This window comes from Oncorhynchus mykiss, chromosome 19 (assembly GCF_013265735.2).
Source record: "Oncorhynchus mykiss isolate Arlee chromosome 19, USDA_OmykA_1.1, whole genome shotgun sequence".
Lineage (NCBI taxonomy): Eukaryota > Metazoa > Chordata > Actinopteri > Salmoniformes > Salmonidae > Oncorhynchus > Oncorhynchus mykiss.
The window spans coordinates 58,881,075-58,894,136 of record NC_048583.1 but is presented as its reverse complement, the minus strand read 5'-3'; the positions used below and the strand labels follow the sequence as shown (position 1 = coordinate 58,894,136).

The window sequence follows — 13,062 nt, the reverse complement described above, 5'->3', positions numbered from 1 at the left end:
AATAAACATATCCAGGTGTTAGAATGGCCAAGTCAAAGTCCAGACCTGAACCCAATCGAGAATCTGTGGAAAGAACTGAAAACTGCTGTTCACAAATGCTCTCCATCCAACCTCACTGAGCTCGAGCTGTTTTGTAAGGAGGAATGGGAAAACATTTCAGTCTCTCGATGTGCAAAACTGATAGAGACATACCCCAAGCGACTTACAGCTGTAATCGCAGCAAAAGGTGGCGCTACAAAGTATTAACTTAAGGGGGCTGAATAATTTTGCACGCCCAATTTTTCAGTTTTTGATTTGTTAAAAAAGTTTGAAATATCCAATAAATGTCGTTCCACTTCATGATTGTGTCCCACTTGTTGTTGATTCTTCACAAAAAAATACAGTTTTATATCTTTATGTTTGAAGCCTGAAATGTGGCAAAAGGTCGCAAAGTTCAAGGGGGCCGAATACTTTCGCAAGGCACTGTAAGTATATTTATCATACATTATAATGAAAGTATATATTTACCATACATTATAATGAAATAAGTATATTTATCATACATTGTACTAATGAACGTAGTATATTTATCATACATGCTAATAATGAATGTAGTATATTTATCATACATTATAATGAACGTAGTATATTTACCATACATGGTACTAATGAACGTAGTATATTTATCATACATGGTAATAATGAACGTAGTAAATTTATCATACATTAAAATGAAAGTATATATTTACCATAAATTATAATGAAATAAGTATATTTATCATACATTGTAATAATGAACGTAGTATATTTATCATACATTATAATGAACGTAGTATATTTATCATGCATGGTACTAATGAACGTAGTATTTTTATCATGCATGGTCATGAATGTAGCATATTTATCATACGTGGTACTAATGCTAATCATATTCTACGTTCATTATAATGTGTGATAAATATACTACGTTCTTTACCATGTGTGATAAATTTACTACGTTCATTAGTACCATGTATGATAAACATACTACGTTCATGACCATGTATGGTAAATATACTACATTATAATGAAATTATATATTTATCATACATTATAATGAACGTAATATATTTACCATACATTATAATATATATATGTATTACCATACATAATAATGAACGTAGTATATTTATCATACATTATAATGAACGTAGTATATTTATCATACATTATAATGAATGTAATATATTTATCATACATTGTAATGAATGTAGTATATTTATCATACATAATAATGAACATATAGTAGCTACATTTATAATGATTTCATCTGAGCTATTAATACTCTTGATTGGACTGGTATCTAAAAGCAGTGGCAAAGCTCGTTACAACATTATAGACCAACATAGTGTAGTAGCCTAACAAAAATGCAACCGGTGTGGTTTTCGGGATATTACCCCAACAATTAACCGCTTTTTATTCTAACCATATCATAAAATCAACAACATTTGATGGGAGTAACATGACAAAAAAATGGACCGATCCAATATTTGCAACCATATGTCACCGAATTCTTTCTCCTCAATAATAAAGACAAATACACATAACCTAATAATGACAGTACAGGAAATTCAATCATGTTTCTGAACATGAATAACACATGATAACGTACAAAAATGTCTGCGGTGAACAGGAAGCTATTTCTCAGGTATGGGACTCTTGTCCTCTTCGTGGTTCTGAGCGGCTGCCTCTGATCTGCTCTGTGATTGGTCCGTGGAGGTCTGCTCTCGGCTCAGTGACGGCAGGAGGAGACACTCCAGCTCCTCAGCGCTGATGGCCACTTTCTCAGGTACCAGCCAACGCTTTAGATGCTCCAGGGTACTGTGAAGGGAAGTTATCACACATCCTATCATTACACAAAGAGGCAAGGTTGACAACAGAACGGTCGGTGGACCTGTAATAAACTTTACAAGCTCAGCCTTCAAAGCTGCTCAGTGATAGTGAGTTATATCAGACTTACTACAACAAATGATGCTCTTCTACTCACCTCTGATCTAGCTCGTCCTCCTGAAAGATTTCCGAGCTCTGAGCGTCGTGCAAGAATCTATCCCAGCATTCTGTTTTGGCCTGAGATAGGGAGCGCAGCATCTCCCTGGATGTCACCTCAGTACACTGGCCCTTTATTCTCTTCAGACGATTCTCTGAAAGACAGGATTTAGAATGAATTTCATTAGTAATATGGGACCTTGATTTCTGGCTATCTCACGATCATTCCAAATAGCCAAGGGGAGACCAGGATTAACAGTAAAACCTGTGTTTGGATACTTTCCCAATTCTTTATCTTTCTGGACATAAAATATTCTGCATGAACTACAGCTTACATCTATCAAATCAAATCAAATTATTTGTCACATGCGCTGAATACAATAGGTGTAGACCTTACCGTGAAATGCTTACTTCAGAGCCCTTAACTTTAAAGTAACACAATAAAATAACAATAAGGAGGCTATATACAGGGGGTACCGGTACAGAGTCAATGTGGAGGCTATATACAGGGGGTACCGGTACAGAGTCAATGTGGAGGCTATATACAGGGCGTACCGGTACAGAGTCAATGTGGAGGCTATATACAGGGGGTACCGGTACAGAGTCAATGTGGAGGCTATACACAGGGGGTACCGGTACAGAGTCAATGTGGAGGCTATATACAGGGGGTACCGGTACAGAGTCAATGTGGAGGCTATATACAGGGGGTACCGGTACAGAGTCAATGTGGAGGCTATATACAGGGGGTACCGGTACAGAGTCAATGTGGAGGCTATATACAGGGGGTACCGGTACAGAGTCAATGTGGAGACTATATACAGGGGGTACTGGTACAGAGTCAATGTGGAGACTATATACAGGGGGTACTGGTACAGAGTCAATGTGGAGGCTATATACAGGGGGTACCGGTACAGAGTCAATCCAACATCAAGAATGGAAAGAAGACTGACCCTCTTAACTACAGTAAAGCAGTGATGGTCACCAACACTGGTCCTAGGTAGCTGTTGGGTATACAGGCTTTTGTTCCATACTAGCAAGGACCAGGGTTGATGGCTAGGGCTGTTACGGTGACTATATTACCTCCACACCTGCAGTCATGAGTCATGACTAGCACTGTTAACGGTGACTCTATTATCACAACGGCTGCAGTAAAATTCTACATGACAGTTGAGTCACGGAAATCTCGTTTTATGCATTCTGGACATGCATTAGTAGTAGCCTACCCAATTCGCTAACGATCATCAGGTCGCTAATGGCCTGGTTACTCAGGGCTCTATTGTCCTGCTAACCACTCTGACATGAGTGGAAAACATGGTACTTGTGGATGTTGTTTCAAAGCCTGACAACGAAGTGGTCAGCGCTTTCTAAGGTGATGATTAATTCAAAACTGCCATATGCATATTAGAGCTAATGCATAAGCACAAGTCTATATATGAGCCCAAGCCCCCTCAAACGCTGAATTAAAATAATGATTGTGTATAATGATTATACAATACATAGCCAATTACACATGGCAGAAAAACATTTAACAAAATACTGATTTACGATATTTGGTAAATAATTTGTCTATCCTAAAATAAACAAATTCAGATTTAGCCTACAATTATAGTGCATTCGTTTTGGATTTTGCATGGCCTATTAATATTGTTTTTTGTTAAATGTTTATTTATTTATTTAGTCTTTACTTAACTAGCAAAGTCCGTTAAGAACAAATTCTAGGAACAGTGGGTTAAACTGCCTTGTTCAGGGGCAGAATGACAGATTTGTACCATGTCAGCTAGGGGACTCGATCTAGCAACTTTTCAGTTACTGGCCCAACGCTCTAAACGCCCCATAATTAAGACATCAATAGCCCTATATAGGTCGCATCAATAGCCCTATATAGGTTGCATCAATAGCCCTATATAGTGGCATCAATAGCCCTATATAGGTTGCATCAATAGCCCTATATAGTGGCATCAATAGCCCTATATAGGTCGCATCAATAGCCCTATATAGTGGCATCAATAGCCCTATATAGGTCGCATCAATAGCCCTATATAGTGGCATCAATAGCCCTATATAGGTTGCATCAATAGCCCTATATAGTGGCATCAATAGCCCTATATAGGTTGCATCAATAGCCCTATATAGTGGCATCAATAGCCCTATATAGGTCGCATCAATAGCCCTATATAGGTCGCATCAATAGCCCCATATAGTCTCATCAATAGCCCTATATAGTCGCATCAATAGCCCTATATAGTCGCATCAATAGCCTCATCAATATCCCTATATAGTCGCATCAATAGCCCTATATAGCTCGCATCAATAGCCCTATATAGTCACATCAATAGCCTATATAGTCACATCAATAGCCCTATATAGTCGCATCAATAGCCTATATAGTCGCATCAATAGCCCTATATAGTCACATCAATAGCCTATATAGCCTCATCAATAGCCCTATATAGTCGCATCAATAGCCCTATATAGCCTCATCAATAGCCCTATATAGCCTCATCAATAGCCTATATAGTCACATCAATAGCCCTATATAGTCGCATCAATAGCCCTATATAGTCGCATCAATAGCCCTATATAGCCTCATCAATAGCCCTATATAGTCGCATCAATAGCCCTATATAGTCGCATCAATAGCCCTATATAGTCGCATCAATAGCCCTATATAGTCGCATCAATAGCCCTATATAGTCGCATCAATAGCCCTATATAGTCGCATCAATAGCCCTATATAGCCTCATCAATAGCCCTATATAGTCGCATCAATAGCCCTATATAGTCACATCAATAGCCCTATATAGTCGCATCAATAGCCCTATATAGCCTCATCAATAGCCCTATATAGTCGCATCAATAGCCCTATATAGTCGCATCAATAGCCCTATATAGTCGCATCAATAGCCCTATATAGTCGCATCAATAGCCCTATATAGCCGCATCAATAGCCCTATATAGTCGCATCAATAGCCCTATATAGGCCGCATCAATAGCCTATATAGTCACATCAATAGCCTATATAGTCACATCAATAGCCCTATATAGTCGCATCAATAGCCCTATATAGTCGCATCAATAGCCCTATATAGTCACATCAATAGCCCTATATAGTCGCATCAATAGCCCTATATAGTCACATCAATAGCCCTATATAGTCACATCAATAGTCCTATATAGTCGCATCAATAGCCCTATATAGTCACATCAATAGCCCTATATAGTCGCATCAATAGTCCTATATAGTCGCATCAATAGCCCTATATAGTCACATCAATAGCCCTATATAGTCACATCAATAGTCCTATATAGTCGCATCAATAGCCCTATATAGTCACATCAATAGCCCTATATAGTCACATCAATAGCCCTATATAGTCACATCAATAGTCCTATATAGTCGCATCAATAGCCCTATATAGTCACATCAATAGCCCTATAAAGTCACATCAATAGCCCTATATAGTCGCATCAATAGTCCTATATAGTCGCATCAATAGCCCTATATAGTCACATCAATAGTCCTATATAGTCGCATCAATAGCCCTATATAGTCACATCAATAGCCCTATATAGTCACATCAATAGTCCTATATAGCCGCATCAATAGCCCTATATAGTCACATCAATAGTCCTATATAGTCGCATCAATAGCCCTATATAGTCGCATCAATAGCCCTATATAGTCACATCAATAGCCCTATATAGTCGCATCAATAGCCCTATATAGTCGCATCAATAGCCCTATATAGCCTCATCAATAGCCCTATATAGTCGCATCAATAGCCCTATATAGTCGCATCAATAGCCCTATATAGTCGCATCAATAGCCCTATATAGTCGCATCAATAGCCCTATATAGTCGCATCAATAGCCCTATATAGTCACATCAATAGCCCTATATAGTCGCATCAATAGCCCTATATAGTCGCATCAATAGCCCTATATAGTCCGCATCAATAGCCCTATATAGCTCGCATCAATAGCCCTATATAGTCGCATCAATAGCCCTATATAGTCGCATCAATAGCCCTATATAGTCGCATCAATAGCCCTATATAGTCGCATCAATAGCCCTATATAGTCGCATCAATAGCCCTATATAGGTCGCATCAATAGCCCTATATAGTCACATCAATAGCCCTATATAGTCGCATCAATAGCCCTATATAGCTTGCATCAATAGCCCTATATAGTCACATCAATAGCCTATATAGTCACATCAATAGCCCTATATAGTCACATCAATAGCCCTATATAGTCGCATCAATAGCCCTATATAGCTCGCATCAATAGCCCTATATAGCTCGCATCAATAGCCCTATATAGCTCGCATCAATAGCCCTATATAGTCGCATCAATAGCCTATATAGTCGCATCAATAGCCCTATATAGTCACATCAATAGCCCTATATAGTCGCATCAATAGCCCTATATAGGTCGCATCAATATCCCTATATAGTCGCATCAATAGCCCTATATAGTCGCATCAATAGCCCTATATAGTCGCATCAATAGCCCTATATAGTCGCATCAATAGCCCTATATAGTCGCATCAATAGCCCTATATAGTCGCATCAATAGCCCTATATAGTCGCATCAATAGCCCTATATAGTCGCATCAATAGCCCTATATAGCCTCATCAATAGCCCTATATAGCTCGCATCAATAGCCCTATATAGTCACATCAATAGCCCTATATAGCTCGCATCAATAGCCCTATATAGTCGCATCAATAGCCTATATAGTCGCATCAATAGCCCTATATAGTCGCATCAATAGCCCTATATAGGTCGCATCAATAGCCCTATATAGTCGCATCAATAGCCCTATATAGTCGCATCAATAGCCCTATATAGTCGCATCAATAGCCCTATATAGTCGCATCAATAGCCCTATATAGTCACATCAATAGCCCTATATAGTCGCATCAATAGCCCTATATAGTCGCATCAATAGCCCTATATAGTCGCATCAATAGCCCTATATAGCCTCATCAATAGCCCTATATAGTCGCATCAATAGCCCTATATAGTCACATCAATAGTCCTATATAGTCACATCAATAGCCCTATATAGTCGCATCAATAGCCCTATATAGTCGCATCAATAGCCCTATATAGTCACATCAATAGCCCTATATAGTCGCATCAATAGCCCTATATAGTCGCATCAATAGCCCTATATAGTCGCATCAATAGCCCTATATAGTCGCATCATGCAACCCATATATCTTTTGATTTATAAGGCATTCTAAAGTTGCCAAAGAACTCTAAATCTAGTATATAGGACCTGTTTCAAATTATCACTTTTATGCTCAACATAGCCACTGCATATGCGCGCACTCTCACTCCAGAATGGGAAAAATATAGATTATATATTATATATTAAGCTAAGTTCAAATATATCCTTCTTATTATAAAATCCTATAACATATAAAATAATGGCACGGGACTTATATCTTGTCTGCTAAATGAACAAGCCTATAGCATATGGCATGGTGGATAGCCAGATAATATAAAGTAGGCCCAACACATATTCTGAAAAAAATATATATATAATCATATCATAATGTTTTGTTTAGACCTGACTAACATAAATAATGAATTTATTGTGATGGTGTGTATTCAATTCATTTATTATACTTTTAAAAATGTAGATGTTCCAAAGGAACATGTTCTCAACTGGCCTACCTGGTTAAATAAAGGTGTTCTCAACTAGCCTACCTGGTTAAATAAAGGTGTTCTCAACTAGCCTACCTGGTTAAATAAAGGTGTTCTCAACTGGCCTACCTGGTTAAATAAAGGTGAAATAAAAAATAAATAAAATAAATAAAAAAGGTGCACATCAGAAGCTTGTATGCTGCTTGTATGAGTAGAGCCTGGCGATGCTAAACATGTTTCTGTTAATTAATGATCAATTACCGTGAGACTGCCAGCCTTTTGCATGACAATAACAGGCTGACAAAATGTAATGACCGCCACAGCCCTATTGATGGCATCAACTGGGCCATAGATAAGGGTGAGTCAAAACAGAAGGTCGATATTAGATTGACTTTACCTAAACTAGCAATGTAGACATCCGAGTCTTCCATAGGTTCCCAGACGCTGTGAGAGGAGAAACTCATAGACATGCCATTAGATTGCAGGTCATTGCCAACATGTGAAGGTTGGAATGAATCTTTGAACAGAGCAGCATTATCCTCTCCTCGGCCTTGATCTTCCTCCTCCACCTGCACGTCAGGCAGGCTCCAGCAGATCTCTGACCACAGATCTCTGCTGGACCGGGCCTTATGACTCTCGAAATCGTCAATCATCTTCATGTAGATACAGTGATCTGTTGAGACAAGCATCATCAACAATATAGTCAGTGTTGTCATTTTAGACCCAAGCCACTATACCTGGACTTTGAATTACTCCCCTCTGGGCGCAGGTATAGGGCACCCCTCAGCAGGAAAAACAGAACGAGACAATTTGTGCCAGGTGTGATATCCCTCCTAAATTGCTCGGGCGAATGTTCCCATCGACCCCCGTAAGGCCAGCAGGCTAGTCTTTTCTTATTTAAAAAAAAAAGTTATTTCTTATTTCTTACTATTATTAGTTTTATTGGTATGTAACTGTTATGAAAGTTGTATTGTCAATCTTGTTTTGTATTTAAACACCACTTTAAATGTGTACATGACACTGCAACAAAATTTCCCAATGGGGACAATAAAGTCAGTAAGTAAATAAGTACTTAGGTAAAAACACTCCAAAAAACTACTTAAGTAGTACTTTAAAGTATCTGTACATGACTTTACTATTTATATTTCTGCCAACTTTTACTTTACTACATTCCTAAAGAAAATAATGTACTTTTTACTCCATACATTTTTCCTCGCACACAAAAGTACTCACTACATGTTTACAGGAAAATGTTCCAATTAACACTTATAAAGAGAACATCCCTTGCCATCCCTCTACTGCCTCTGATCGGGCGCACTCACTAAACACATGCTTAATTTGTAAATGTCTGAGTGTTGGAGTGTGCCCCTGGCTATCCGTAAATACATTAAAAAAATTATAAAATTGTGCCGTCTGGTTTGCTTAATATAAGGAATTTAAAATGTATTTTAGCGATTCCATTTACTTTTGGTACTTAAGTATATTTAAAACCAAATATTTTGAGATTTTACTGGGTGACTTTCACTTGAGTCATTTTCTATTAAGGTAGCTTTACTTTTACTCAAGTATGACAATTTAGTACTTTTTCTACCATGGAAAAAAGTTATGAACTACTAATAGCAAGCAAAATAATACATTAAATTACAGCTAGAAAGAGCAATGCAATTAAGTTTGAAGGTATACCAAACCCAAGGTGTTGGTAAACTGTCCACCAAATTAGAAATGAGATAAACTGCAACAATGAATCAATGTTCCTATTTGTTAGCTAGGATATTACCGTACTTTAGATTTAGCTAGCTAGTTAATGCTAACGCCAATTTAGTTAGCTAGCTGCAACTAAAATAATCACCTTGTCATTGGAATTTATAATAATAAATGGTAAACATTCACTCTGCTAGCTAAATATGTTTATTGGTGTCTTACCTTCGACTTCAATTTAGAGCAGCTAAACAGTATTTTACCAGGTAGTATCTAGGACTTTAATTTGTTAACGTTAGCTAGTTAGCCTGCTCCTCTAGCTGGAAGAATCCCAAACAAAATCCAAACAAGGCAATCCTTCTTTGGCGTGTTTTGAGTGATCTGACTAGAACTGCCTGTCAAGTCATTCTGAGGTTCTATGGATGCTTATTGGCTTTGATTTATGTCATCCCAATGTTATTGGCCAGCTCTGTGGGGACCAGGAAGTGTGTCCTGCAGCTGGGTCCTACATGGTTGTCTCTAGTTACTACAGCCACAAAGTCAAAATAGGTTAAATCGTTTAAAAAAAGAAAGCCTTTTGGTCTTAATTTATGGTTAGGCTTAGGCATAAGGTTAGCGTTGTGGTTAGGGTTAGGTTTTACCGTCCTACAGCCAGAGATACATTTCTGTAATATCTCTGCATCAGCTGAGGCCAAATGAAATCATCATCATCTTTATCTTCTTCTTCTTCTTCTTCCCCTTCAATGTTTATTGGCAGACGACACTCCAAAAGGTGAATTGCCACAACCTACTGTGAGGGATGAAAACAAAAAGATCACAAAAATAAGGTTATCAGTGTGATTAGGTTTGTCTGGCCTACAGCCAGATAGGCTTTTCTCTAATATCTATGCTACAGCTGATGCGAAATGAAATCATCATCATCTTCTTCCTTTTCCATCTTCTTCTTCTTCTTCTTCTTCTTCTTCTTCTTCTCCTTCTTCTTCTTATTATTATTATTATTATTATTATTATTCTCCTTCAATCTTCATTGGCAGTCTATACCCCAAAAGGTAACTTGCCGCCACCTACTGTGCGGGATGAAAACAAAAAGATCGCAAAAATAAAACAAAACCTTCAAGGAGCCTGAGGGCGACACATCATCCTTTTACCTCCACATAGGAGATCCGATAGAACGTCCTGACTTTCCCCACCTCGACTTCCTTCACCCTTACAGGAATTCTGGATCATCATCCTCTACTCCACAATTGCAGCACTGACCTTCTTCACTCCAATCTTCAGCATACACATTTGCCACACTGCCAAATTCTTTACACTTTTTTTACATTGTAGTATTTTGGGGACGAATGGTCTTACTCCGTACCTTACAGCAGAGTCTGCTGAGGGGAGGACGGATCGTAATAATGGTGAATGGAATGGAAATCATGTGTTTAATGTGTATTTGATACCCTTCCACCAATTCCGCTCCATCCATTACCACAAGCCTGTCCTTCCCAATTAAGATGCCACCAATCTCCTGTGGTACCTTACAAATCCCTCCTGTGGTACCTTATATACCCATCCTGTGGTACCTTAAATACCGCCCCTGTGGTAACTTATACACCCCTCTTGTGGTACTTTATATACCCCATCCTGTGGTACCTTATATACCCCTCCTATGGTACCTTATACACCCCTCCTGTGGTACCTTATATACTCCTCCTGTTTTACCTTATATACCCCTCCTGTGGCACCTTATATATATTTAAATGCATAGGGAGGTGTTCTTTGTATATAAAAATAAATAACCAAAATACTTTCTTCCCTTATCCATTCTGGTCAGGTGACAGGTACTAACCACTGTGGTGGTTCATTTCTTTACTATCAAATGAGGAGAGACAAACTTATCACACAAGTCAGAGTTATACTTAAACTAAATCTTTAATAGTGAGAGCTTTGCAATAGCAATGGCTGGTCGACGAATCATAGTTTCTGATGATCCGTTGAGAGCGGCGAGACAAAAGTACAAAGGTCTTTTATAGCCAAGATACACCCCTTTCAACCTACATGATGAACAACAGATATAAAGATTGGGTCACATAGTTAAGATTTGTATGAAAGATACCTATAATACATAGCAGACAGTATCTGCTGTGTCAACAGTTTTTATTGTCTGTCCCTCCAACTCCAAACTGGAACCATCTCTCCCTGGTCCCGTATAGAACAGAAACACTAACTCATGCTCTGGAATGCTCTTTAGGTTTTATCACCCAAAAGCTCATGAGGCCCCTTGATGATGTGAGGTCTGTGAGGCAATTGCCTCTTCTGCCTAATGGTAATGCCATGTTCAAAACAACTGGGAACTCTACGACTTCCGATGTCAGCGCGTTCAAGGCAACTGGTCACTCTGGAAAAAAAACAAGCGCCGAATGGGAATTGGATGGGAAACAATCCAAATGGGAATTCCAAGTCGGAAACTCAGACGTCTTTCTAGAGCTCCGACATTACAACCTGAGGATCACTGGCATCATGATTTGACCCATTTTCTTCAGAGTGGTCTTGAAAGCACCAAGACGTCATATGTATCTCCCAGATATTCATCCTTATCCAAAAAAACACATCCCAGCCAGAAAACTAATACTTGTCTGCATTACACTTCTTCTTGTTCACGCTTCTTGTTGTTCACGCTTCTTGTTTCAAACTCGCCATCCAGTTCCTTTTCCGCCATTGCGCAACCCAAATGGAATTTTGAAGATCAATAATTGGGAAAAGCTTTGCTACTCATAATAGTTTTACATTTGTTGGCTTACTATAATACTACTTACATGTAGTATTTTACATGTAGTATTTTACATGTAGTATTTTACATGTAGTATTTTAAACCAACCGTTTTTTAAACCAACATTTGCAATGTTTTCTGGCTAGCTAACATCAAGTGTATTGTTATTACAGAGAATTATTACCCCATTAAGGGCATTATGTTGTCAGAGCACTATTACATCATTATAGCCATTATGATTTCAGATTATTATTATAATAGAGGGTTTGCAGTTGTGTCACAAATCCCCTAGCAACCGCACCAGGCACCATGTTGGAAGACCAGAGTCAGTCTGTTAGATGCTTCCAATCATCCACATGGCTGACTGTGTTACCATGGAAGAGGGTGAAAGGATTAGCTAGTATTTCCAGCTGTCAGAAAAGGGAGAGTAGGCTACTCTGGATAGAGCAGGTACCTTTGTGGAAGGACATAATGAAAATATGTCCTCCCACAGTTCCAGTCCCTAGTGAGAAAAACTGAGGACAGAGAGATAAAGCAATATAATATTCAGAGACACAAACACTACTCCATGGTTATTTAAAAATCTCATAGATGAGGAAAATAAATACAATTCTAGCCCAGTTATGGATTGTAAAAATACAATAAAAAATATAGCTTTTCTATATATCTTCACATATAACTAATTGAACACACAAGCACTAATTCAACATAGTGAAGATAAAAACGAAGTAAACAGAAAGCACAGTATGTGTGGATGGTGTGGTGTATGTTTATTTTTATTTGTTAGGTTTGGAAAGTAGAGTGAGTGAGTAATGAAATGGTTGCATATCCCAGAGCCAATGTATTGCTGTGGGACAGGGTATGAGAGGACTTTCAATGTTGTTCAGATGATGGATATACTTTTATAATTAATTATACGTCTTATTTATTTATTTATTGTCCTA

The 13,062-nt window shown here is 38.2% G+C and overlaps 1 protein-coding gene across 2 annotated transcripts; it reads right to left on the bottom strand.

Moving 5' to 3' along the window:
- Positions 1-1,395: 1,395 nt before the first annotated feature.
- LOC110498202 (coiled-coil domain-containing protein 32) lies at positions 1,396-10,331 on the bottom strand. 2 transcript variants are annotated; one of them, XM_036955202.1, is made up of 4 exons: positions 10,005-10,331; positions 8,063-8,338; positions 2,006-2,159; positions 1,396-1,839 (listed from the first exon to the last, which is right to left on the bottom strand). In XM_036955202.1, exons 2-4 carry the CDS (start codon positions 8,322-8,324, stop codon positions 1,656-1,658), a joined length of 600 nt encoding a protein of 199 aa, XP_036811097.1. In that variant the 5' UTR covers positions 8,325-8,338; positions 10,005-10,331; the 3' UTR covers positions 1,396-1,655. The 2 variants fall into 2 exon arrangements, with proteins under 2 accessions (XP_036811097.1, XP_021430502.2); XM_021574827.2 differs by lacking the exon at positions 10,005-10,331 and adding an exon at positions 9,589-9,744.
- Between the last annotated feature and the right edge of the window lie 2,731 nt (positions 10,332-13,062).